The 23009-nt window shown below is 40.6% G+C and overlaps 2 protein-coding genes across 5 annotated transcripts; one reads left to right on the top strand and one right to left on the bottom strand.

Moving 5' to 3' along the window:
• The first annotated feature begins 339 nt into the window (after positions 1 to 339).
• Positions 340 to 22862, top strand: pug (pug C-1-tetrahydrofolate synthase, cytoplasmic). Of its 3 annotated transcripts, none has more exons than XM_074094353.1 (16): positions 340 to 491; positions 6438 to 6636; positions 7988 to 8124; positions 9386 to 9620; positions 9966 to 10077; positions 11966 to 12191; positions 12656 to 12829; positions 13122 to 13287; positions 13789 to 13950; positions 14882 to 15023; positions 15950 to 16167; positions 17172 to 17382; positions 19741 to 19889; positions 20667 to 20770; positions 21853 to 22138; positions 22551 to 22862. In XM_074094353.1, exons 1-16 carry the CDS (start codon positions 454 to 456, stop codon positions 22791 to 22793), a joined length of 2802 nt encoding a protein of 933 aa, XP_073950454.1. In that variant the 5' UTR covers positions 340 to 453; the 3' UTR covers positions 22794 to 22862. The 3 variants fall into 3 exon arrangements, with proteins under 3 accessions (XP_073950454.1, XP_073950452.1, XP_073950455.1); XM_074094351.1 differs by lacking the exon at positions 340 to 491 and adding an exon at positions 5518 to 5616; XM_074094354.1 differs by lacking the exons at positions 340 to 491; positions 6438 to 6636; positions 7988 to 8124 and adding an exon at positions 8350 to 8586.
• Positions 2499 to 4774, bottom strand: LOC141432656 (beta-1,3-galactosyltransferase 5-like). Of its 2 annotated transcripts, XM_074094355.1 has the most exons (4): positions 4576 to 4773; positions 4181 to 4477; positions 3947 to 4094; positions 2499 to 3521 (listed from the first exon to the last, which is right to left on the bottom strand). In XM_074094355.1, the coding sequence occupies exons 2-4, from the start codon at positions 4362 to 4364 to the stop codon at positions 2792 to 2794; spliced, it is 1062 nt and encodes a 353-aa protein (XP_073950456.1). In that variant the 5' UTR covers positions 4365 to 4477; positions 4576 to 4773; the 3' UTR covers positions 2499 to 2791. The 2 variants fall into 2 exon arrangements, with proteins under 2 accessions (XP_073950456.1, XP_073950457.1); XM_074094356.1 differs by having other exon boundaries at positions 3947 to 4774.
• Positions 22863 to 23009: the final 147 nt, after the last annotated feature.

The raw sequence follows: 23009 nt of genomic DNA on the forward strand, positions 1-23009 counted from the left end.
GACCACAAACAGTGCAAGAACACGGTAGTTGGCCGTATGAGGTGAACGAAGTAGTTTAAATGCTGCAATAGGCATTTGAGATGCATACTTCTGCATAGCTGCCTATGCATAAAAAATATGTTTCCAAAATACTTTTCTACTTTAACCATACTTTAACAGACTTTGGTATTTAAAATCACATTCCAAATATAAACACATTACAAATCAATCAAGCTAAAGTCACTGAAGACTATAATATTATTCGTACGTCTTCGTTTACACAAATGTAGGTATGCGGCGTGTCCACGCTATGACCTTCGCCGAAACGAGTTTACTATAAATTACCATAACGCTAATATCGTCTGTTGAGTCTGACGCGGGCGCGTGACAGTTTCGGCTTACTTCCTAAATATTGCACTTGTTCTGAGAAGCGGTTACTTTTGAATCTAAGAAGCAAAGTTTTTAATAAAAAAAATGTGGAAGACTGAGGAAGACATCGACAATATCATAGCGTAAGTATATTTTTAATACCCTCGTCTGTTGGTTATGTTTTTTTGTTTTTTGATCAGGTAGAATTTTTAATAGTACTTACATAATTCAACGTGCTTAGTTCAAAATAAGTCGGTAGGTACTACTAGTTCTAGTGATACCTAAAATTTATTAACTTCGTATAATTATGTAGAGTACGTACTATTTACATTTGGTAGGTATAGGTAGTGGGTATGCAGAAATGTAAGCTGTCATTGACTTGTATTAATTTCGCAATTTTTGTCTTCATAATTATGTAAGTATCTAAAAACCGAACTAAATCAAGAATCTTTTTATTATTTAAGTATAATACAAAACCACTGAAATCACAGGTAAACAACTTTATATTTACGCCTTTCTTCTGAGGTTGATTAAAACTCTTACAAATATTATGTCAGATGTTATTGATTGTGTAATGATTTTGCTATTATTCATTGAATGAACTGTTGTAGGAGTTAAAGGTAGCTAACTACCTACGAAATTATTTCTACAAAAACACGAATAATCCAGTTTTGTGTTTAATTTTTAGTCACGCATATAATAATTCAAGCAAATGACAGTGTTTCTTTGGATATAAAAACATTGCATTTCTATGTAAGTAGTAAGTTACAAATTTTATGATTAAAATTCGGGATTTGTTCCGCGTACCTTGATTTTAGAGAAGCTCGATATTTCGGCACAGTTGCTGTGAGCTTCTGTAAAATCAAGGTACGTCGAACAAAACCCGAATTTAAATCATAAAATTAGTAATGACAGCGATAGTCTAAAACATGCGTAGTAAGTTACAGTTGAGATAACTACTAAGTGAATTGTAAAGGACAGGGGCTCAAACAGATTTCAATCTGCGCTCCAAATATCTCTAACGTTCCTACCAAAGAGATGTTTCATAACTTTTTGAATTACTGGTTGTCCTTGCCTATAGCTATCTAACGGCCACAGTTAACCACATTTTGTATAACTAGGTACTGAGGATAAAAATTTCCACTAATACACCAGGGCCCAATTGCATAACAAATTACTACGAGCAAATAGTACTGCAACCTATTAGTAAATTTCAATACAAAATCCTGGCCCATTTCACGAAGCTACAAGTTACAATTTACAAGCGGTAGTGTCTTTTCAATGCATACTGTTAAACAAAGACTACCGCTTGTAAATTGTAACTCGTAGCTTCGTGAAATTGGGCACAGATCTATTAACAAATCTTGTAGAAATAGACCCGTAGGTACGGAGACGGGACCCGAAACCGGGATCCATGGGGAGCTAGGACAGGGGGGCTACTACGAAATTCGAAGATCGAAGTTCGTATCGTACTGTCCTTCTCACTCGTATTAAATAATTATGCGCGTCAGCGGGACGGCAAGATACGAATTTCGAATTTTGCACTTCGTAGTACCTACCTATAGGGCCAGGCGCGTATTTAGAAATGCAGAATGCCCAGGCCCCCCTAAGAGTGAGTATGCAATCCACGCCTGTGGCACCCAAACACCTTACCTTTTTTGTGCTATCAAAATTGTTTTTGGTGCTGTTTATGGTGGCGGATGTCGCCGGCGCATGACGCCGCCACTGATTCAAAAGCAACTAACTCATTTCAACTACATTATCTTAATTAATCATTCATTACTTTTGTATATATAAGGCCGTCTGCCAGTCGTCAATAATAAATGCATCTTCGCTTTCTTTACACTAATGGACGAAATTGTCGTGCTCACACCCAATCTCTTAAAATGCTTATCTTTTTACTTATTAAATATTACAAACAAACAGTCAGTAGCGTCGAAATTGTTTTATCATGTTACTTGAATCGATCAGTATGTACGGGAGTTAATAACGGAACTCCTGACACTGTTATCTAATTCAAGAATATCACAATTTACTTGTTTGTAACTTAAATGTTTAGTAAAAAGTTATTAAATTTTAAATTTAAGCTTCTGCCGTTAAATATAATTCGGCATGTGAGTTTTGTCAAAGATTGTTTAAGGTAAGTTTAATAGGTACTTAAGTAGCTGAGTATAGTTATGCTTTACATGCATGTCTGAACTTAATAATATTTCGGTGTCATTTTTTATTTAAATTTAATACACAAGCATTTGAGCAATTTAATCGAAAAAAAATACTAAAATGTTTAGGTATAAAAATAAGTGCAATGCAGACTTACCAATTTAAACTTTTAATATACCTAGGAAAATAATAGGCATCTACCTAAATAATTACATTTTCTACCAACATTAGGTTCTATTTCACACAGCTAGTTTCTTCATAATAATAGCTAAAATCTTTTTGTTCAGTAATATTTTTCACCAAGTGTATGCTTTACTTTAACATAAGCCTCGCACACTTTGTCGAGAGCCTCTTCTTTTGTTCTCGCGGAACAGTTTTGGCATGATCTTATCGCGTCATTGAACGTTACAATCAAATCATTTTCCCCATCGTCCGGTGGCAGTCCTACGATGGCATCACACATTATCCTCTTAAAAATCATATCATCAATACAACATTTCAGCAGTTCATAGTAGTGGAGCCAAAATCCTTTTGGCAACTGAATTAGTTTAATATTTAGTACTTGTGTCATAAAACCAGTGACAAACAAATCCTCTAAGAAGAAATAAGGATGATTTTTAGCTTCTTTAATTACTCTTCTGGCGGTATTAGGAGTTGTTACATAGAAACCTCCAGATAAATATGGTGGGAACTCATCCTTTGCGTACTCTTCTCGGGACACATACCATTTAGTTCGATTATCTCTAACAGGCTCTGTATTGTTCAGTATGTACCCCATGAAGAAGTCACCTTTTACTTTCATATTTGTTAGTAGTTTGAAGGTGCCTTCTAAACTGAATGCAGTATCATCATCAACCTTTACAATGTACGAAGCTTTATCATAGTTTATGGCCGCCCATTGCAGACCCATGAGGGCTTTGATTGGCAAGTACCGGTAGTGCTCCCAAAAGGAGCCCTGTAGGATGTCACCGAAAGTTCTACTCTCTTCTTCTATAACATTCTGTTCTATGGATCTGAAATTGATAGTGTCAAATGTTAGTTAGGTACTCGTTAAGTTGTAAAGCTTAATAGGTATATAAACTGCGATAATTTTCTCTTTAAATTTGTTATTACAACTTACTTTTTTTTTCGTTAAGGTGTAACAGACGAAGTCGCGGGTAACAGCTGTAGTATATAATATATATAATATATAATAATATTATAAGCGCGAAAGTATCTCTGTCTGTCTGTTACCTCTTCACGCTTAAACCACTGAACCGATTTAGGTGAAATTTGGTGTGGAGATAATTTCAGACTTTTGGAAGAACATAGGATAGTTTTTATCCCGGAAAACAGTTCATGCGGGATGGAAATAAACGAATTCTTGGCGGACGGAGTCGCGGGAAACAGTTAGTATGGGATAAGTCAGATGGGTCTGTATATACCTAGTTATACTTACTTCTCATGGGGCGGTATTTTCGCGAGTAAGAATATTCTAATGACATTCATAGAATCTAAAAGTTCTTTGGGCATAGCTCTTCTGTGTGCACTCCGTAACTTATCATTTCCGACGTCCGAAGTTACCATTATAGTGAAAAACGGCTTTCCTACAAATGAAATAGGTACCTATATTTAGAGGTTTTTAATGCATTATCATAGGCCTGAATATACTCGGAGTGCTTCAAGTTGTTACTTTTGCGTGTTGCTTCGGAGGGTTCAATTATTATATGGAGAACGTCTGTGCTATTTAAGTTTAGAAGCCAATAAAGCCAATAAATGAGAAATATTACAATAGGTATTATTAACACTGGTTTCGCTTTTTTAGAAATAAAGAGTCTTGCAATACAAAAATAAAAATATTTACTCAAAATCCGCATTTTATCAAATTGACATTGACAAGAATCAAAAAGACCGTGACTTTCGAAAAAGGTCTTATCTGGAATCACTATACAAACTATTCAAAAGTTTTAAAGTTACCACCACTATGTTCCTAATAGGATATAATAATGCTGTCTTTATTTATTTTGCTTGTTTAAACAGAGACAGCATCACAGATAAGTGTCACATAAAATAACAGGAAATTCAGACCGTAAGGCCGTTTCACCACTCCTTGATAAATTTTATGTGATAGATATTTGTGATGTCGTCTCGGTTTGTTTTATCCGAATGAACAGAGACTGTATCAATTTGTCATAAAAAATGTAACAGTGAGTGGATAACAGAGGTCGTACGTATTTGTCTATCGAACTGACGTTCGCGATCGCATTCCCAGTCTCTTTCTACCCTCATATTCTGCCTTGAAAGTTTTGATAAAAGGTTTTATTTATTTATTGATTTTATTGCACAAATAAAAAAAAACATAAGTCTTATTGTAGCTCTTAACTTAATATTACACCCTGGTGGGGTATAGCCATAGCTATAGTCTAATTTAAATATGTAGATACTTAACTAAACACTTAACTACTTACATATTCTATTTAAATAGGTACCTACATTAAAACTTAAAACTACGGTACGGTACGGTTTCTATCAATTGGACAATAAGACAGTAGACATTTAATTATTATGGCACAATGTATTAAACATAGTAGTACCTAGGTACGTCTTACTTATTTAATTATTATATATCGCTGTTACTTATCACAAAAAATATGTTTTTTCAAAGTATTTTCGTATTTTCTAAAAGTTGTGTCAAGATCCAGATATAAGTAGGTACCTACTTATTGTTAGAGGTGCGATCAGCAGATGAGGTACCACGAGGCGAGCTGAACTGTCTGTTTACCCAACGTAACAAAAAAAAATCTATCTCAACTATCAGTATCGTACCATTTATTACCCCATATTATCACCCGACTAACCCATCAATCAACGGGTTATCAATAGCATAAAAAAATCAGGATGTTTTTTCCCATCACGAACATTATGTAAGATGTAAGTCCACCAATATTACACCATAAACCACCGGCTAGTACCACTACGTCACTGCCATAACCCGCGATAACCCTAGTTATCTTGGCCCGCGGTTCTGAGCCGGGTATTCTGGTCCTTTCAGTGGACAGTGGGCGAGCGACCTGATAGCCAGTCTAAGAAAATGGTGGCACAACCGATTTCAGGGCGCGAAGTGGCGGGGTATGCATTTGACAAATTTCTATCTACCCTCTTAAAAGGCGGCAATTAGATGCTGATTTAATGACATTATTAAGGATTTAAATGTCTTGTTTATTTATATTTGAAATTGAACGAAAAAAGTTTTTGCGAAATCAATCATTCTAAAATGAATTATGGAATTATGTACTAACTATACTTATACCTTACGAGTATTACTAATTAATGGTATCTATCATGACACTCATTTAGTTAAAAGCAATGAAAAAAAAGGTATCTAAACATACTTAAATGTGGCATTTCACGGCAGTACCTACCATCACAATCACCAGCGTTGGAAGACACCAGAGTGGAAGGAGTAAATGCGAAATACCTATATAGTTGCCAAATAATACATTAATTACCCTATATTTGAAGTCAATTGATCCAATACATCTAATGTCTTATCTGGCGCCAATAGGCTTAAACGTAACACCTTGTGAATGAAACCCTTTCTAATAGCTTTTTCGGCAGGTCTTACCTAGTGGATACTAACAATTTCAGAAGTAAATATTCCTTTTCGCAAATTATTAGTAAGCAACAGAATCAAGAAGCGCAGTGATTGATGGGTATCATCATCATCATCAAATGCATTAATAATTTCACATCCATTGGTATACACACAGAAAAATTCTTAACAGCACCAGCTCTTCGTGCCATCTCATGGTCGCTTTAAATCGTTCTCTCATATTTTTAGATTGCCATTAAATACACGGTTAACTCCTCTACGGTACGTAATTATAGGCCTTATGTATACTTTCCTTCAAACCCTTAATAGGTGTTACTTTTGTCATTTTGAACCTCAGATCCATAGAGAATGAGCTCCGCGAGCAAGTGTCCCAGCTGCGGGCCCAGAGCGCCAGCTTCCTGCCGCGACTGGCCATCGTGCAGGTGGGGGGGCGGGAGGACTCCAACGTGTACATCAGGATGAAGCTGAAGGCGGCTGAGAACATCGGCATCAAGGCTGAACACTTGCGGCTGCCGCGGGACATCACTGAGTCCGAGGTATTCTTAAGCCCGAATTGTAATACAACTCGCACGATTTTTCTTGCAAGTCTAAACTGGGCTAAGTATACATACTTTTCCCCACCTTCTACTGAAGACAGAACGGACTCCAGAGCGGACTCCATGGAGTCCGTTTAACTTCAATGGTGAACTGCATAGATGTGATTCCCACTGAATAAGAAATCATATCCAAGTTAGGTCTAAATCTGGCCGATTTTTTTCACTTTCGGCTGGAAAATGTACAATAACATTTCCATTTAAAATCTGCAACCTAATATTTTCATTTTTATTGGGCCAGTACACGTAACAAAAACTGACTTAGTACCGAAATACCTCCCTTAATTTCGGCCCAATCCCAAAAGTCACAAGAGAAGCTGTAGGTAGAAAGTCAGCTTCAACTACATAACAAACCGTGGTAAACAAAATCATTATTTTAATTTTGAATTGTCATCCATGACCACCCTGACCTGGCGATAAGACGCATTATCAGTGTTTACCGCTTTGCTGTTCTGATGTGATGTAATTATCATATGATCTTGCTGCAAGAGATATACCTAATAAAAAAACCCAACAAAGAAAGTGATCTTTCGCATGATATTGTTTTAAATATATATTTTTTTATAATTCACTACTCAATACTTTATTGTTCCAGTACCTATTGTATTGTGTAACTCTTTATTGTACAGTCGAGTATAAAAATAAGTATCTATTCGAACCATTCAAAAATATGTTACTACGGCCTTATTGCGTCGGAATAAGAGTCTGTGGTACCTACATATTTTTGAAACTATGAATAATAATATTTTTACACTTGACTGTACATAAGGAACCCATATAGGAGATTGAGAGATCGATCTACAAAGGCGAACTTATCCCATAAAGGGATCTCTTCCAGTTAATCTTTGAACGATTGACAGGACAACGGGAACGAGTGGACACGTTCATTCATTTTATTAATTTTAATAGGTTAGGTGTAGCTCATTTTAACATTTTGTTCTGATCTGGAGTTGTGATATTATACGGAGATCCATCTTGATTTGGTCTTCAAAATAGTAGGTACTCTATACCTAGGTATGTAGTAGAAAGGATCCCTCTCACAAAAAAAAACCGTTTTTTTTACGAAAAAAAATATCTAAAGTACTTTTCCACGGAAAACATAGAATCATCATTAGGCGAACTTTGATCCTTAAGGGATTTTCTTTTTATTATGAGAGAGAAGCCAACGAGCAAGCGAATCATCTGATGGGAAATGATCACCACCACACATGATTACCAACTATTCATTCACAGCTTACAATCTACGTCATTTAAAAAGTTTATACCTACTAATAGTAGTGCATGGTTTGTCCAGCTGCTGAACCGCATCGTGGCTCTGAACGAGGATGTGTCAGTGCACGGCATCATCGTGCAGATGCCACTGGACTCAGAACACCCCATCGACCCGCACCGCGTCACCGACGCAGTCAGCCCCAGCAAGGACGTTGACGGGTACGTCCAGCTAGGCCCTGCGTCTGCTACTCTCTGCTCTGAACGAGGCCGCGGCGGTGCACGGCGTCATCGTGCAGATGCCACTGGACTCAGAACACCCCATCGACCCGCACCGCGTCACCGACGCAGTCAGCCCCAGCAAGGACGTTGACGGGTACGTCCAGCTAGGCCCTGCGTCTGCTACTCTCTGCTCTGAACGAGGCCGCGGCGGTGCACGGCGTCATCGTGCAGATGCCACTGGACTCAGAACACCCCATCGACCCGCACCGCGTCACCGACGCAGTCAGCCCCAGCAAGGACGTTGACGGGTACGTCCAGCTAGGCCCTGCGTCTGCTACTCTCTGCTCTGAACGAGGCCGCGGCGGTGCACGGCGTCATCGTGCAGATGCCACTGGACTCAGAACACCCCATCGACCCGCACCGCGTCACCGACGCAGTCAGCCCCAGCAAGGACGTTGACGGGTACGTCCAGCTAGGCCCTGCGTCTGCTACTCTCTGCTCTGAACGAGGCCGCGGCGGTGCACGGCGTCATCGTGCAGATGCCACTGGACTTAGAACGCCCCATCGACCCGCACCGCCTTGATACCAGGTACCGTTTGTTAAATGGTCGGCAACGCACATGTAACTCACAGGCTTCAATAGGTTGCGGCATCCGTTAAGCATTTGGCGAACCGTACTTTTGTTTGCTTCCAATGTGGTATAAAAAAACTACTAACTATTATTACTATTTCATAGTTCTATTTATATTTAAAACTCATAACCCATAAGTCAAATAAACAAATCATCACCAATAAAGTAGGTACTGCTGTTGTGCTAACGGTACTTTCTTTTCCTGTTCGTGATTTGCGGTGAGATATTAATACTCCTATCCTGGACTTGCGGTTTTCATATCCTTTTACAATATGTAAATCAGCGCATTTAATTTGATTGATTACACAGCGTTAATAATAATGAAACTGAGTTTTATGTATTTTAGCAGAATTCAGTATTGAATTCTTTACTTTCAGCTTAGTTTAAAAAAGTAAGTTTTGATTTCTACTAATAGCGTAAAAAAATATCTTAACTTATTTTTCAAGATCGACACATATTTCATTTTCATCAGTCCGCACCAGGACCGTCAGTTTGTTAGTCGACAAATGTTACACGATAATTCTCTCGTCGTTCTTACTAGAATGATGGAGTGAAGCCAGAATTAGCGTGAACCGATGTCATACACACTTAGGTAACGTTGTATTTGAAACCATGGCCTTGTTGTATCCAGTCTGAACACGGTGAACGAGGGCCGCGCGGCCGTGGGCGACCTGTCGGGCTTCATCCCGTGCACGCCGGCGGGCTGCGTGGAGCTGGTGAAGCGCGCCGGCGCCGCCATCGCCGGCAGCAACGTGGTCGTGCTCGGGCGCAGCCGCATCGTCGGCACGCCCGTCGCTGAGCTGCTCAAGTGGGAGCACGCCACTGTCACCGTCTGCCACTCCAAGACGAAGAACTTGAGCGAGATCGTAAGTGTTCATGTTTAATACATAGTTATAGTTTACTATCTCGAGTGGGTCGAACAGTCTAAATAAATAAATATTTGTTTTTAAAATAAATAAATAATAATGGGACAAGCTTGTATTATGGATAGTAAGCAACGGATAAACATACTTAAATAGATAAATACATATGAAATGTCCAAGACCCGAGATCAGACATTCGTATTATTCATACAAATATCTGCCCCGGCCGGGGATCGAACCCGGGACACAAGCTTCGTAGTCAGGTTCTCTAACCATTCGGCTATCCGGTCATCCACTGGCAAATTGCAAATTTAAATAAGTTATAATTTTGTTTATCATATTTTTCAGACAAAAACTGCTGATATCCTGGTAGTGGCGATCGGGCGCCCGGAGATGGTGAAAGGCTCGTGGATCAAGCCCGGGGCGGTGGTCATTGACTGTGGCATCAACCCTATTTCCGGTAACATTTGTTATAACTACATCCACTTATAAAAGCGTACGTGACACTGACTAATTGACTGACTGACAGACAGTGTACTTAGCCTAAACCACTAAACCTACATAGTTCAGAAACTTGTGGGAGACATATTCTTTGAGGATCATAGAGGTGCACTAAGAAATATTTTTTTAAACTTTCCTTGGGATTGAGTGAGAGCCAATCTTTTTTTTTCACGGAGGTAAAGCCGTTATAAACGAGTTTAGAAATAATTACTTTCTGACTTGTTGTTCATTGTAGTTTTTCGTAATAAGGCCATTGGAAACTCCCAATCCATAGTAATTATAAAATATCTCCGTACTACATCACTGTACCTATAACGTACCAGACAAGTAGGTAGGTATCGCTAAAGTCGTCTTGGATAATTGAACACGGTGAAGTACTTTAGCACTTATGTGGAATGATTGAAAGTAGAAGAACTGTGCAAGAGATGTAGTGTTTGAAGAAGAGCAGTTGACATTTCTTTAACTACTCGCGATGTGATCACCTCGATAGAAATAACACCTGTAATTACACTCGGAGTTGTCCGTTCCTTTTTTAATTTTTGAAGCGCTTGTCAAATTACAAAACAGTCGTTTGTTTGTTTATAATTGAAGTACAATAGGCGGAACCGAGCGTCGTGGCCGCAGTTTACAAAAGCGGTGAGCGCCACGATGCAGGTCTGGAGCAAACAGTTGAAACATTCTAAACAGAGTGGCTTCGTGCGGCACTGAGAAATGACTGAGAAATTTAAAGTTCTATTAGTGTTCTCTGTACCAGCACTATCTTGCCAGCTAACCCGAACTGATTTTTGCTGGGTAGTCGTTGTATTTCTTAAATGAAAAAGTTTAAAGTGTTCCAGTCGCGCCTTATCGTAATCGGTAGGTACGGGTAATCGACACTTGTTTCCAAACACTCATTATTTTTTTATTGCCTACGAGCAAATAAAACATAACAATAATGATAGTTTAGTTTATCTGCGCACTGTAGGAATAAAGTAAATGGCAGTCAAAGAATAAATACATTTTAAATAAATTGTGTTCTGTCGGTGTAATTTTGGTAGGCGGAACAGATCAAGAAAAGAAACCAAAATTATGTTTTAAAGTAGGATACACGAGCTACTTTCTTATACGTGACCGAAGTACCTATGGACGAAATGTTGCCAGACTCGTTTCGCTATCGATTTGAACACACCACCTAGACAAAGGACCGCGGACCGGACTGAAACATATCGGACATACCTCGATTACAAATAGTAGTAGGTACGCAAGTCCCCGTATATCCTACATTAATACGTTTGACTCTAACGTTATAGTTTTGTATCGCAAAATAGTATTTCCAGTGACCGCAACTACTTAATTGCGACTCTGGGTCATAAGTAAAGTAGTCTCTTAAAGTATTATTTTTTCTGTCACCGTTAGCTACTTAGCTAATTTGATTCATAGGCCACAACATAACCCTTTTGGAGCGACATTTACGTCATTCGATAAGCGTTGTTATAGATAAATAAAATTATTTAGGTACTTAACTTAAGAGATGGTTCTACGTTTATCGATGATCTTTAAATGTGAAAGAGTAACAAATAAACGTACGTACTTTTAGTTAGAATGTACCTATATCGTTGATAATACGGAATGCCGCGTAATCAAATCAACAATGGCCAATGCCGCGTATTTACTAGAGGCAATTTTTTCAGGAGGGCCTTAAAATCAAATAATATTTGTGTTTGTTATATGTATACCAGGCGATAAATCTCAAATTTGCTACTTTTGGAGGTTACGCGGCATTACAGTTGATCGGCGATATTATTTGTTACGGTATAATACATCTAATGAATGTACGAGTATATTTCAATATCTATTCGCATGTGCAGACCCGTCAAAAGCCAGCGGCCAGCGTCTGGTGGGCGACGTGGCCTACACCGAGGCTCTGGCGGTGGCGGGCCACGTGACGCCAGTGCCGGGCGGCGTGGGCCCCATGACCGTGGCGATGCTGATGCGGAACACCGTGCTGGCTGCGCGGCGCAGCTTCGACCGCCTGCTGGCGCCCGCGTGGCCGTTCAAGCCGCTGCGCTTGCAACCATTGCAACCGCCGCCCAGGTACTTTATCTCCAGTCTATACATATTTCTAAATGTTTTAAAAGGCGAGGAGATGGCGGGACGGTTTGGACGCGTATGCAAGGTATTGGTCTGACATTGCGTCAGATCGGGATATTAACGTCAAGACGAGAGCCCTTTGTCATAAGAGGCATTTGTATGGTGATACCGCCTCATTTGTCATAAGTTACATTTTAAGTAGTTACGCCGTTCGCTTTTAGCAATGAAACACATTTCAGTTGTGCGGTATGAGAATTTTCGTTAGGCAACCCGGGACAAAAATAAAACTCCTGCCTGTTCCTAAACCTACGAAAGAGATAAAGATGACCTTACAGTCAGTGATAACGTCTTTACCATATCCACTCGCCATCACTGACGTCACATTAACAGTTAGCGAGGATAGTAAAAGGCAACCCGTTAGGAATAAACAAAGATTTATCCTTCACTTTAACAACCCTTTATTTCAGTGACATTGTGATCGCGCGCTCTCAAAAGCCCAAGGACATAGCGGAGTTGGCCTCCGAGATCGGTCTGTCTCCGAGCGAGGTGTCTCAATACGGTCGCACTAAGGCCAAGATTGCATTGTCCGTGCTTGACCGTCTGCGCGACCAGCCGCCTGGGAAGTACATCGTCGTGGCCGGGTGAGTGTTAAAGACCTTGTTAGGTCCAATATACCTTGTACAATCGCCATAGGGGACATTCATAAATCACGTTACATCAATTCGATCATTTTTAGACACAAGCCTGCGCGCTGCTGTAGGCGCAAACTAGCAGCTGCCTACCCTGGAATTGACCCACTGCACGCAAATGCACTTATTACTATGAAAATCACGATTATGTTACTCTTATGTCACAAACCGCCAACCCAGTTCAGTTCAGGTTCAGAACCAATGCGTTAATCCGATAATTACAACTAGCCAAATTGATTCGCAGAATCACTCCGACCCCACTCGGAGAAGGCAAGAGTACGACTCTACTGGGACTTGTGCAAGCGCTGGGTGCACGACGCGGTCGGAACACTTTCGCAGTGATGCGTCAGCCCAGCCAAGGACCCACCTTTGGAGTTAAGGGTGGTGCCGCTGGCGGCGGATACTCGCAGGTAGGTCATGGCACAACCGATAAGATGGTGCTTATATTGAGTAACTGTAAAACCGATATCGTTATGCTCTAACCAAGCCAAGGACCATTTTCGGGATAAAGATTGACGTGACAGGAGGCGGATACTCATGGATAACAGACTTATGGCGCTGCCAGTAGGATCTGTATCCTACTGGCAGCTAAACTGGGGTCGGAACGGCACGAGTTACTGGCACAGCCGGTAGGATGGTGCTGATGCTGGGGCTTAAGCAGGTGCGGCCGTACGACTAACTAACAAAACCATGGAATTGTCTTTGGCACGAAATAAATGGTGGTGTAGCCTGCTGTCTGCTGATCTGATTGCGTTAATATTGAAGCCGGTAGAAAGTTTAAGCGTAGAAAAATTGGATTTAGACTGTCGTGTTATGGACGGTTATCAGCACAAAAAATGTGTATTCTTTTTAGATACAGGTGTATTTTGTTAGCGTCCCTCATATTAAAACCGCGCAACTTGTTTCCCAAGGTGATCCCGATGGAGGACTTCAACCTGCATTTAACGGGCGACATCCATGCGGTATCCGCCGCGAACAATCTGCTCGCGGCGCAGATGGACGCACGCATCTTCCACGAGCTCACGCAAAAGGACGGGCCGTTGTACGACCGGCTTGTGCCAAGGATCAAGGGGGTAAGTTACCATTAACAAGGGCACATTTAGGGGGGAATCAAATAGTGGCAATTTTTGTTCGTTTCGCTGCTTTACAATTTTTCAGATGTCATGTTATCATTCATACTGCGATAAATGCGAAAGTGTGTCTGTCTATCTATTATCTCTCCACAATTGAACCGCTGAACCGATATAGATGAAATTTGGTATAAACATAGTTTGAATCCCGGGAAAGAACATAGGGTAGTTTTTATACCGGCAAATTTTATAGTTCCCGCGGGGTAGATAATAGACTAAGTGATGATATGAAACAATTGCCTTTGAAAATTTTTAAGCAAAAACTTCACGCTTGGCTTACTTGTGTCAAAGGGTTTCTACTCAGTTGCCGAATACTTTTCTTCTTTTGATCAATAATAAATCAGGTGACATTTTGATTGTAATATTAAATAATAATTGTACTTTATGACATTTTGCATGCCAGAGGATGGTGAAATATGTGAACCAATATTGTCTTTTAATTAACACCTCTTGTAGGTACCATATTTCAAGCGAAATAAAGTTATTTGTATTTGTAGCGATAAACGTAATCATAAACGGAGTCACGGGCAACGGCTAGGTATTTAAATAAAATAAATAAATATCAATTGACCCATCCTTATGGGGGAGGCCTATGTCCAATAGTGGGGTCCATCGGCTGAGATGATGATGATGATGATCCATCCCTAGACATTGATCTAGGAATTAAGTAAATTTAGTTTGCAAGAAGGCTCTGGGGCTGTTTCACCACCCATTGATTAATTTTAACTGACGGATAAATGTGATGCCGTCTCCGTCTATTCGAACAAAACAAATAGAGACGGCATCACATTTATCCGTCAAAAAATTTAATCAATGGACGTTGAAACAGCCACTTTCTCTATTGAAATGTGTTAAATGCCCATCGTTTCCTCAGGTTCGCAAGTTCTCTGCGATCCAGCTGCGCAGGCTGCAGCGTCTCGGCATCAACAAGACAGACCCCGACTCTCTTACCGACGAGGAGAAAACGAAATTCGCCCGCCTCAACATTGACCCTACTAAGATCATGTGGAACAGAGGTGAGGTTTTCGAAAGCGTGTCTCTGGCCGCCTTTGTGTCAATGAAGTTTTATTTTGTTTCACTGAAGTTTTTAGAATGTCTATGCCTCTGAGATTACTGGCCAAATAGACAGTTGGGTAGTTTCCTGAATGTTTATTTTTAATTTTATCTAGGCCATCAATTACTTAGATTTAACAAAAAATCACAAAGATGCAGCGCGTTAAAGTTCGGGAGTGTGGTCCCGTGACGTCACGCCGTGCTAAAAAGTGTCAAACGGGCCGTTTTGAAACGGCGGAACTTTGACTGGCTATATTTTCGTAATTTTTTGTTTAATTGACAAAAGGAAAAATAAATCGGACATATTTTTTCTTTTGTCAATTTTGTAATAATCTAACTGACTGACTCTTTGGCATTTTTCAGAAAACTAGCCCATTTTCATAAGAGAAATCAGTAGTCTGTTAAAAGTATAATGAACTAAAACAATTACTTTGCTCATGCGCGACCTTATGATACACCTACGTTTATGCAAGAAAAGAGGAACACACCACACTACGACGCGTTTCGAAATCAACCAAAGCTCATCTTCAGAGCAACACAACCATTCGCCATGTTACCAGATGTTAGACCAGGTGCTAGTCTGACATCTGGTAGCATGGTGAACGGTTATGTTGCTCTGAAGATGAGCTCTGGTTGAGTGCGAAACGCGACAGTGTAGTATGGTGGTGGTGATAGATGGGTTTGTGTGATTTGTGTGTGTTCTTAAAGTTTGGAGGTGGAGGAACTGCATGAACACACATTTGTTGTATAAACGTAGCTATCATAAGATCGCGGGTGAGCAAAGTAATTGTTTTAGTTCATTGATGTGGACCTCCGCAAAGTAACGCCAGATTCAATAATTTATTAAAAAATAATTTTGAAAGAAAGCAAAAGTACCTATTCGTTCCAGTTGTGGACTTAAACGACCGATACCTCCGCAAGATCACCGTGGGCCAGTCTCCGACGGAGAAGGGATTCTCCCGCGAAACAGCCTTCGACATCTCGGTGGCTTCAGAGATCATGGCCATCCTAGCTCTTGGCAAGGATCTACAGGACATCAAGGAACGATTGGCAAGCATGGTCGTCGCTCTGGATAAGAGCGGGAACGCTGTTACTGCTGATGACTTGGTTAGTAACTTTGACGTTGCCAACATGGAGGAATTGAAAAACCGTTTTTGATATATTGAATTTCAAAGTTCAGTATCTCAAAAACGGTTGAGCCGATTTTAATGAACCATAGCTCAGGACCACCGTACGGAAATTCGCTTTCACATAAACGCGCAGATCTAGTGGAAACAATCGGCGGAGCGAAGATAGGTAAATTAAGCGTTTCTATTGGTTCATGACAAGCAATCCTCGCAACGCTTCCTTGCACATCTCTGGTCGAAATGTAGTTCTATGGGGGCGATCGGGGCGGCTGCTTTAAATAAGTGATTACTTTTGTACCTTGTCATTTTAACGTCTGTTTGAAATGCCATACGAAAATTGTATACCGACTGAAAGCAACAAGTTACAAAAGTGATCACTTATTTATAACGTTGACTGTACTACAACGCGCCACGCGCGCCAGCTCAACATACATGCATTCCTTTTATTGACAACGAGCGGACGCCGAAAGTCGAGGCGATGCTGGTCGGGGGCCGTTATCCAACTATTTTTCATACTAACTATGTTCTCTTTTTCAAACCAATTGTAGTCATATCCATATTACGTACAGTCACCAGCACCAATATCTGACACAACAAGCGTGCAATATCTGATACGACTCTATTTCTAGGGCCGGAAGGACGTGTCAGATATTTTTGCACGTTCCGCTGTGGCAGATATTAATGCTGCTGACTGTACGTATACATATTGTTCGACATGATTTTGACGTAAATTGCATCCGTCGTCCGCCCACTGCTTAGAACATTCTGCATCACATGGTGTAAATTATAAAAAGAACGTTTTTTTTTTGAGATAGCGCCTTTTGGCTTAGGAGGGCAGAATTGCCCCTTTTCTATAGACTAATCTCGGTACGGTACTGATTGTAGGGCAATTGCTAAAAGTGGCTCCGAAGCGGTAACGTTTCGTGTGCTCTGCCCACCCTATTTGGGAATACAGGCGTGATGTATGTTTGTGTGTGATTGTAGGGCATGACGGGCGCTCTGATGGTGCTGCTCCGCGACGCGTTCGAGCCGACGCTGATGCAGTCTCTGGAGGGCACGCCGGTGCTGGTGCACGCCGGCCCGTTCGCCAACGTGGCGCACGGCTGCTCGTCCATCCTGGCCGACCGCGTGGCGCTCAGACTCGCCGGCGCGCGCGGCTACGTCGCTACGGAGGCTGGCTTCGGCTCCGACATCGGTAATTATACATAGATATTACCTATAGAAGGTGGCTCATTTAGATCGGTCAGTATGGGAAAGTCTGAAACTATAAGACATACGATGATCTGTTCTTAGGAACCATGTCATCGATTTAAATAACGAGAAAAACTGCATTCATACATTTAAAAAATACTTGTACCTACTCAACTCGAGAATCGAACCCGGACGTTTTGAAAAATAAAACTTACATTTTAAAACAATATGAAAACGGTTTGACTTATGGCCTCTCAAGCGAGGATCGTGGGTTTAAACCCCAGCTCGCACCTCGGAGTTTTTCGAAATTCATGTGCGAAATTACATTTGAAATTAACCACGAGCCTTACGTAAAACGTTGTGAGGAAACCTGTACAAACCTGCGAAGCAATTCAATGGTGTGTGTGAAGTTCCCAATCCGCACTGGGTCCGCTTGGGAACTACGGCCCGAGCCCTCTCATTCTGAGAGGAGGCCTATGCCTGGCAGTGGGACGTATATAGGCTGGAATGATGAAAACAATGCATTTTATTCATTCTAGATATCGTGTTTCATAGTAACATTTATACACTATCGATATCCAAATAGAAATAATGTAAGTTTTTTTTTCAAAACGACCTGGTTTGATTCACGTACTGAGAACAAGTTTTTTTTTAAATTTAGAATGCTTTTTTTTGTTGCTAAATCAATGACATGGTTCCTAAGATCAGATCTTCGTATGTCTTATAGTTTCAGACTTTCCCATACTGACCGATCTAAATGAGGCACCCTGTATATGTATACTTACTACAAATAGTATCTCTCTTCTTTAACTTGTCGGTGGAGTATCTTCCACACATCCCTCCTTTGAGCCATCGTCTTGACCTCTTGATACGACGCGACGCCGACTTTCTCCCTTATCTAGTCGATGTAGCTGCACCTAGGTCGACCTCTTCCTCTCTTCCCCTCGATCTTTCTTTCCAGAATTGTTTTGAAGAAGTCGTCGTGTCGTATCAAATGCCCGATCATATTCACACACAGATAGTATAATGCATATATAATATACTGCCAAGCGCTACGACTGGCGCGCCCACGCCACTCGCCACGGAGGCTGGCTTCGGCTCCGATATCGGTAACTGGGTAGTTCCGACGAGCGTTTCAACCGTTAGCAGTTTCCTGTCGCATATATTAAAGAAATCTCGCAACCGCTAATCTAAAGGAATAAAATTTTAGCCGGACGTTTTTCATATCACGTACACACCTTGTGTGTGGTGAACACCTTTCAAAGAGGATATCTGGCGTGCGAAATGCGGTCGAAGTCTCAAATTAACATTATTTGAACAAAACAGATCATGCTTAAGGAAAAAGGACTATACATTTCCTTACTTCCTCCTTCGAAGCAAAATCAATTGTTGTTAGTTTTCTCGGAAAGTAGTTATGATTTTCTGTCTTATTGAAGTTTTACAGTAACATTTGAGTATATTGTATAACCACAGACCATACTTTACGCTCAAAACAATATGCGGTTAATTTACCTGTTACTAGTAGTTAGTCAAATATACTTCTATGAATTTTTCGTAGGTAGCTTACTTATTTTATAACGCTGAAACATGCATTCACGCAGCGCAGAGGTCCTAAAACGTTTTCCTAAGACTTATTTAGTTGATTCGGTACAATTAAGTACATAACGTAAACAAGTAAACAACACAGTAGAAAAAATATCATCATCATCATCCCAGCCTATATACGTCCCACTGCTGGGCACAGGCCTCCTCTCAGAACAAGAGGGCTTGGGCCATAGTTCCCACGCGGGCCCAGTGCGGATTGGGAACTTCACACGCACCATTGAATTGCTTCGCAGGTTTGTGCAGGTTTCCTCACGATGTTTTCCTTCACCGTAAAGCTCGTGGTAAATTTCAAATGTAATTCCGCACATGAATTTGGAAAAACTCAGAGGTGCGAGCCGGGGTTTGAACCCACGACACACTGTTTGAGAGGCGATAGGTCAAACCACTAGGCCACCACGGCTTTTTTAAAAAAAATATAAGGGAATAAAAACATTATCTTTCTCTTTCTATAAATTTCAAATCACACCGGAATACAGGGATAAAAAGTAGCCTATTTGTTATTCCAGATATCCTACCTACATACCTAATTTCATCCTAATCCGTCTAGCCGTTTTAGTATGAAGGAGTAAAAAACATACACATATACCTACTCACAAGCTTTCACGTTTATAATATTACTTAGTAGAATTGAAAAACTACCTACGGTGTTAGATTTTTTGACATTCATAAACAGTGCTTGTTATAGCCTAAATTGAATAATGATATTTTGCCTTTAACTTTGACTTTTGACTAAACTGCGGCCGATGCATTCCCGCAGGCATGGAGAAGTTCTTCGACATCAAGTGCCGTGCCAGCGGGTTGCAGCCGCACTGCGCGGTCATCGTGGCAACCGTGCGCGCGCTGAAAATGCACGGTGGCGGTCCCGCCGTCACCGCCGGCGCGCCGCTAAACGACGTCTATGTACAGGTATCATCAACCAATCAATCAATCTGTATTATTTACCTGTGTTTTTTGTACCTACTGCTTAGGTACTATGTGTTGGTGTTCAATAAAGAGTCATTGTACTTATTTAATAATAATAATAAATCCATTCATTTCGGGCAACTTGGCCCATACAATAAATACCTTACAGACTAACAGGACCCCGTAGAGTCACCGTCCCTGACGTCGCATTCATCTGCGGCATGGTTGCGGGGTGGTTAATAAAACTCAGTTGATCCGTTCATAGAATAACTGTTTTATTCCACAGATATGATAGTGTATAAACCATAGCCAGTGTATAACCATCATCGTCCTATTATGAACTAAGTGGCACTTGGAGGATTATTTTGATAGTATGCTACAATGTTAACAGTATTGTGTTGTATCATTTCGGCCTATATACGTCCCATGCAGGCCAGTCAAATCTTAACAAAACCTAAAACGCACAACGTGATATAAAGCTGCATGGTATTTGAACTTCTTAGGAGATTGTGAAACTATATTTTGTAAGCAAAGAAAATGTCTTACCAGTAAATAACAACATGCAAAGCTTTTGGAGTTTTTTTTTCAGTTTTCGCAATTTTATGTGAATTTCATTATAAAAGTATCTATGTTAAATTTGAAATAATTTTAAACTCCTCCATGGCACACATCTAATGAATTTTGAGATAGATATGATATTTTAAAAAATGACATTTAAGACAGTAACAAACACAACGATACCTATTTGAAAGTAATAATTTAACTGTGTAATGTCTCTAGGAAAACTTGGAGCTGCTGAAAAAGGGCCTGTGCAATCTGGGCAAGCACATCGACAACGGCAGGCAGTTCGGCGTGCCTGTCGTCATCGCCGTCAACCGCCACGGGTAACTATAGCGCTCTAAATCATTACACAAGACTTGTCGAATGCTCACCAGCATTAAGCGTTCTACGTCACAGAATATCCGATAGCGTACTGAAGGCCATTATTTATAGGTAAACCGTCGTAAATACGATCTGCAGTACAACCTTGTCTCAGCAATCCATCATTGTTTTCTTCAAGGAAGCCACTGGGACTTTTATTGTTAAAAGGTTCTACTGCAGGTCGGGCTTATGGCGGTTTACCTATACCTCCACCGCTGTATCTGGTACCGCATCACGGCATAGCACGATTCAGTGTTATTAGCCCGGTTTAGATCTGCAAGAAAATTCGTGTAAGTTCGCTATACGGCCTCACGATGTAATGCAACTTTGTTGCAAGTCTTAACTAGGTTATTTGAAGACAGCCGGGCTCGCGTGCGTACATTGTGGCGAGTTTGGACGTCATTAGGCTCATTATCGAGTATTTCCGTTTGTTGGAATAAGTACTGAATCATATGTAACAAAATAAATTTATTTTCTACCATATAGTAAAGCTAGCAAGGTTGAACCTTTGTGTACGTAGATTTATGTGGTTAATATATTATTCACTACTTATGCCTGAAAAAAAAAGTGAATAGGAAAATAAACAATGCAAGGCATTTTATTTACCATAAATTTACGTAGGTCGGTATCCAAATGCTTGAAATTTTATTCATATATAAATGTCGTATTCATTCTTGATTATTTGCATTACACTTCGAGTGTAATTACTTCAGAAATCGGAGTAAAATGTCCTATATATAAATATCCTTTTCCGTGGTGTCTGTCAAAACCAATAAGGTGGTTACCGCGTGAAAACATAGGTTAATATAACAAAAAGATAGTACTCCCCTTCATATTTATAATATAATTTTGAATTAGGATTAAAGAGAACACTCAGTTATATTAACTTACGTACGCAATTGTACCATTAAAGGAAGAGCGAGTACTCCTAACACAGGTGCGTGCATAACGCCTACTGGGAGGCCTCTCCATTTGTCACCCTACCCATTGATTGTGTGGAATGAAATAAAGCATTTTTAATTAACGAATACACTTACATTTTCAGTAACGACACAGAAGCGGAACTCAACCTAGTCCGTGATTTCGCCGTCCAGAACGGCGCTTTCAAAGCAGTGATCTGCGACCACTGGGCGAAGGGAGGCGCGGGCGCACTCGACCTCGCCGACGCAGTCATTGCCGCGTGCGACACCCCTAACAACTTTGACTATCTCTACCCTCTCAGCCTGTCCATAGAAGGGAAAATCCTCACCATAGCCCAGAAAATGTACGGCGCTGGGAAAATTGAATACACGGATAATGTTCTGGAGAAGATCAAGCTGTTTACTGAAAAGGTTTGTAAATAATAAACATTGAATATGGTATGCGGTTATAGGTCAGATTGACAACCAAACCGCAATATCCTCCATGACATGTGTCATTCATTAACGTCAGTTCAGTATGCCTTACAATGAATGTGCGGATAGTATACCGGATATTTGTCCGGCGACAAAGCCGTACAACACCGCAAGAAACGACGGACGGTCTACAAGCGGCGTTAAGGTTGCTTGTGGCTTGTATCGACTGCGAAAGCTCAAAATGCAAAGTATTGTATAGATAGTATATTCCTCTTCAACGTTTCTCAGTCGCGTAAATTGAATATTTTTTAGGCAGGCATAAAGGAAATGTTAGTTTAAAATGTGCTTTTATGATGTTTAGCGACTGTAATCACCTCAACATGTGGGTAATCATAATCACTTGTTACAGGGTTATGATAAATTCCCGATCTGCATGGCCAAGACCTCAAACTCGTTGACCGGTGACCCAGCGGTCAAGGGGGCACCGACCGGCTTCACTCTCCGCATCAACGACATCTTCGTGTCAGTGGGCGCGGGCTTCGTGGTGCCCATGGTTGGGGAGATCTCCAAAATGCCCGGCCTTCCTACACGGCCTAGCATTTACGATATAGATCTTAACACTGAAACTATGGAAATAGAGGGACTGTTCTAATTGTATCATATAATCGTTGCTGATGTGTATATTCTTTATTATGAAATTAATAAATGTTTTATATTTTTACGCGTATGTTTTTATTGAAGATTGGGGTGTTAATTAAATTCATGTGTAAGTTTAGCTTCTATTTGACCTTTTCATAGGTATCTGAGAATCATGCTGCCAAAGCAAGAGTGGATTACCTTGTTGGCAAACTGGCCACGGTGGAAGCGT

The sequence above is a fragment of the Choristoneura fumiferana genome, chromosome 11, assembly GCF_025370935.1.
Source record: "Choristoneura fumiferana chromosome 11, NRCan_CFum_1, whole genome shotgun sequence".
NCBI classification, from domain to species: Eukaryota; Metazoa; Arthropoda; class Insecta; order Lepidoptera; family Tortricidae; genus Choristoneura; species Choristoneura fumiferana.

Bases quoted from the DNA above. Each gene is read 5' to 3' on its own strand.
- pug (XM_074094353.1), top strand. From the start codon at position 454: ATGTGGAAGACTGAGGAAGACATCGACAATATCATAGC. The intron at 8,125-9,385 runs GTACGTCCAGCT...TGTTGTATCCAG, and splicing joins CCCAGCAAGGACGTTGACGG to TCTGAACACGGTGAACGAGG. The intron at 16,168-17,171 runs GTTAGTAACTTT...GTGTGATTGTAG, and splicing joins CTGTTACTGCTGATGACTTG to GGCATGACGGGCGCTCTGAT.
- LOC141432656 (XM_074094355.1), bottom strand. From the start codon at position 4,364: ATGCGGATTTTGAGTAAATATTTTTATTTTTGTATTGCAAGACTCTTT. The intron at 4,095-4,180 runs GTAACAACTTGA...TTTCATTTGTAG, and splicing joins CTCCGAAGCAACACGCAAAA to GAAAGCCGTTTTTCACTATA. The intron at 3,522-3,946 runs GTAAGTATAACT...TATCAATTTCAG, and splicing joins AAAATACCGCCCCATGAGAA to ATCCATAGAACAGAATGTTA.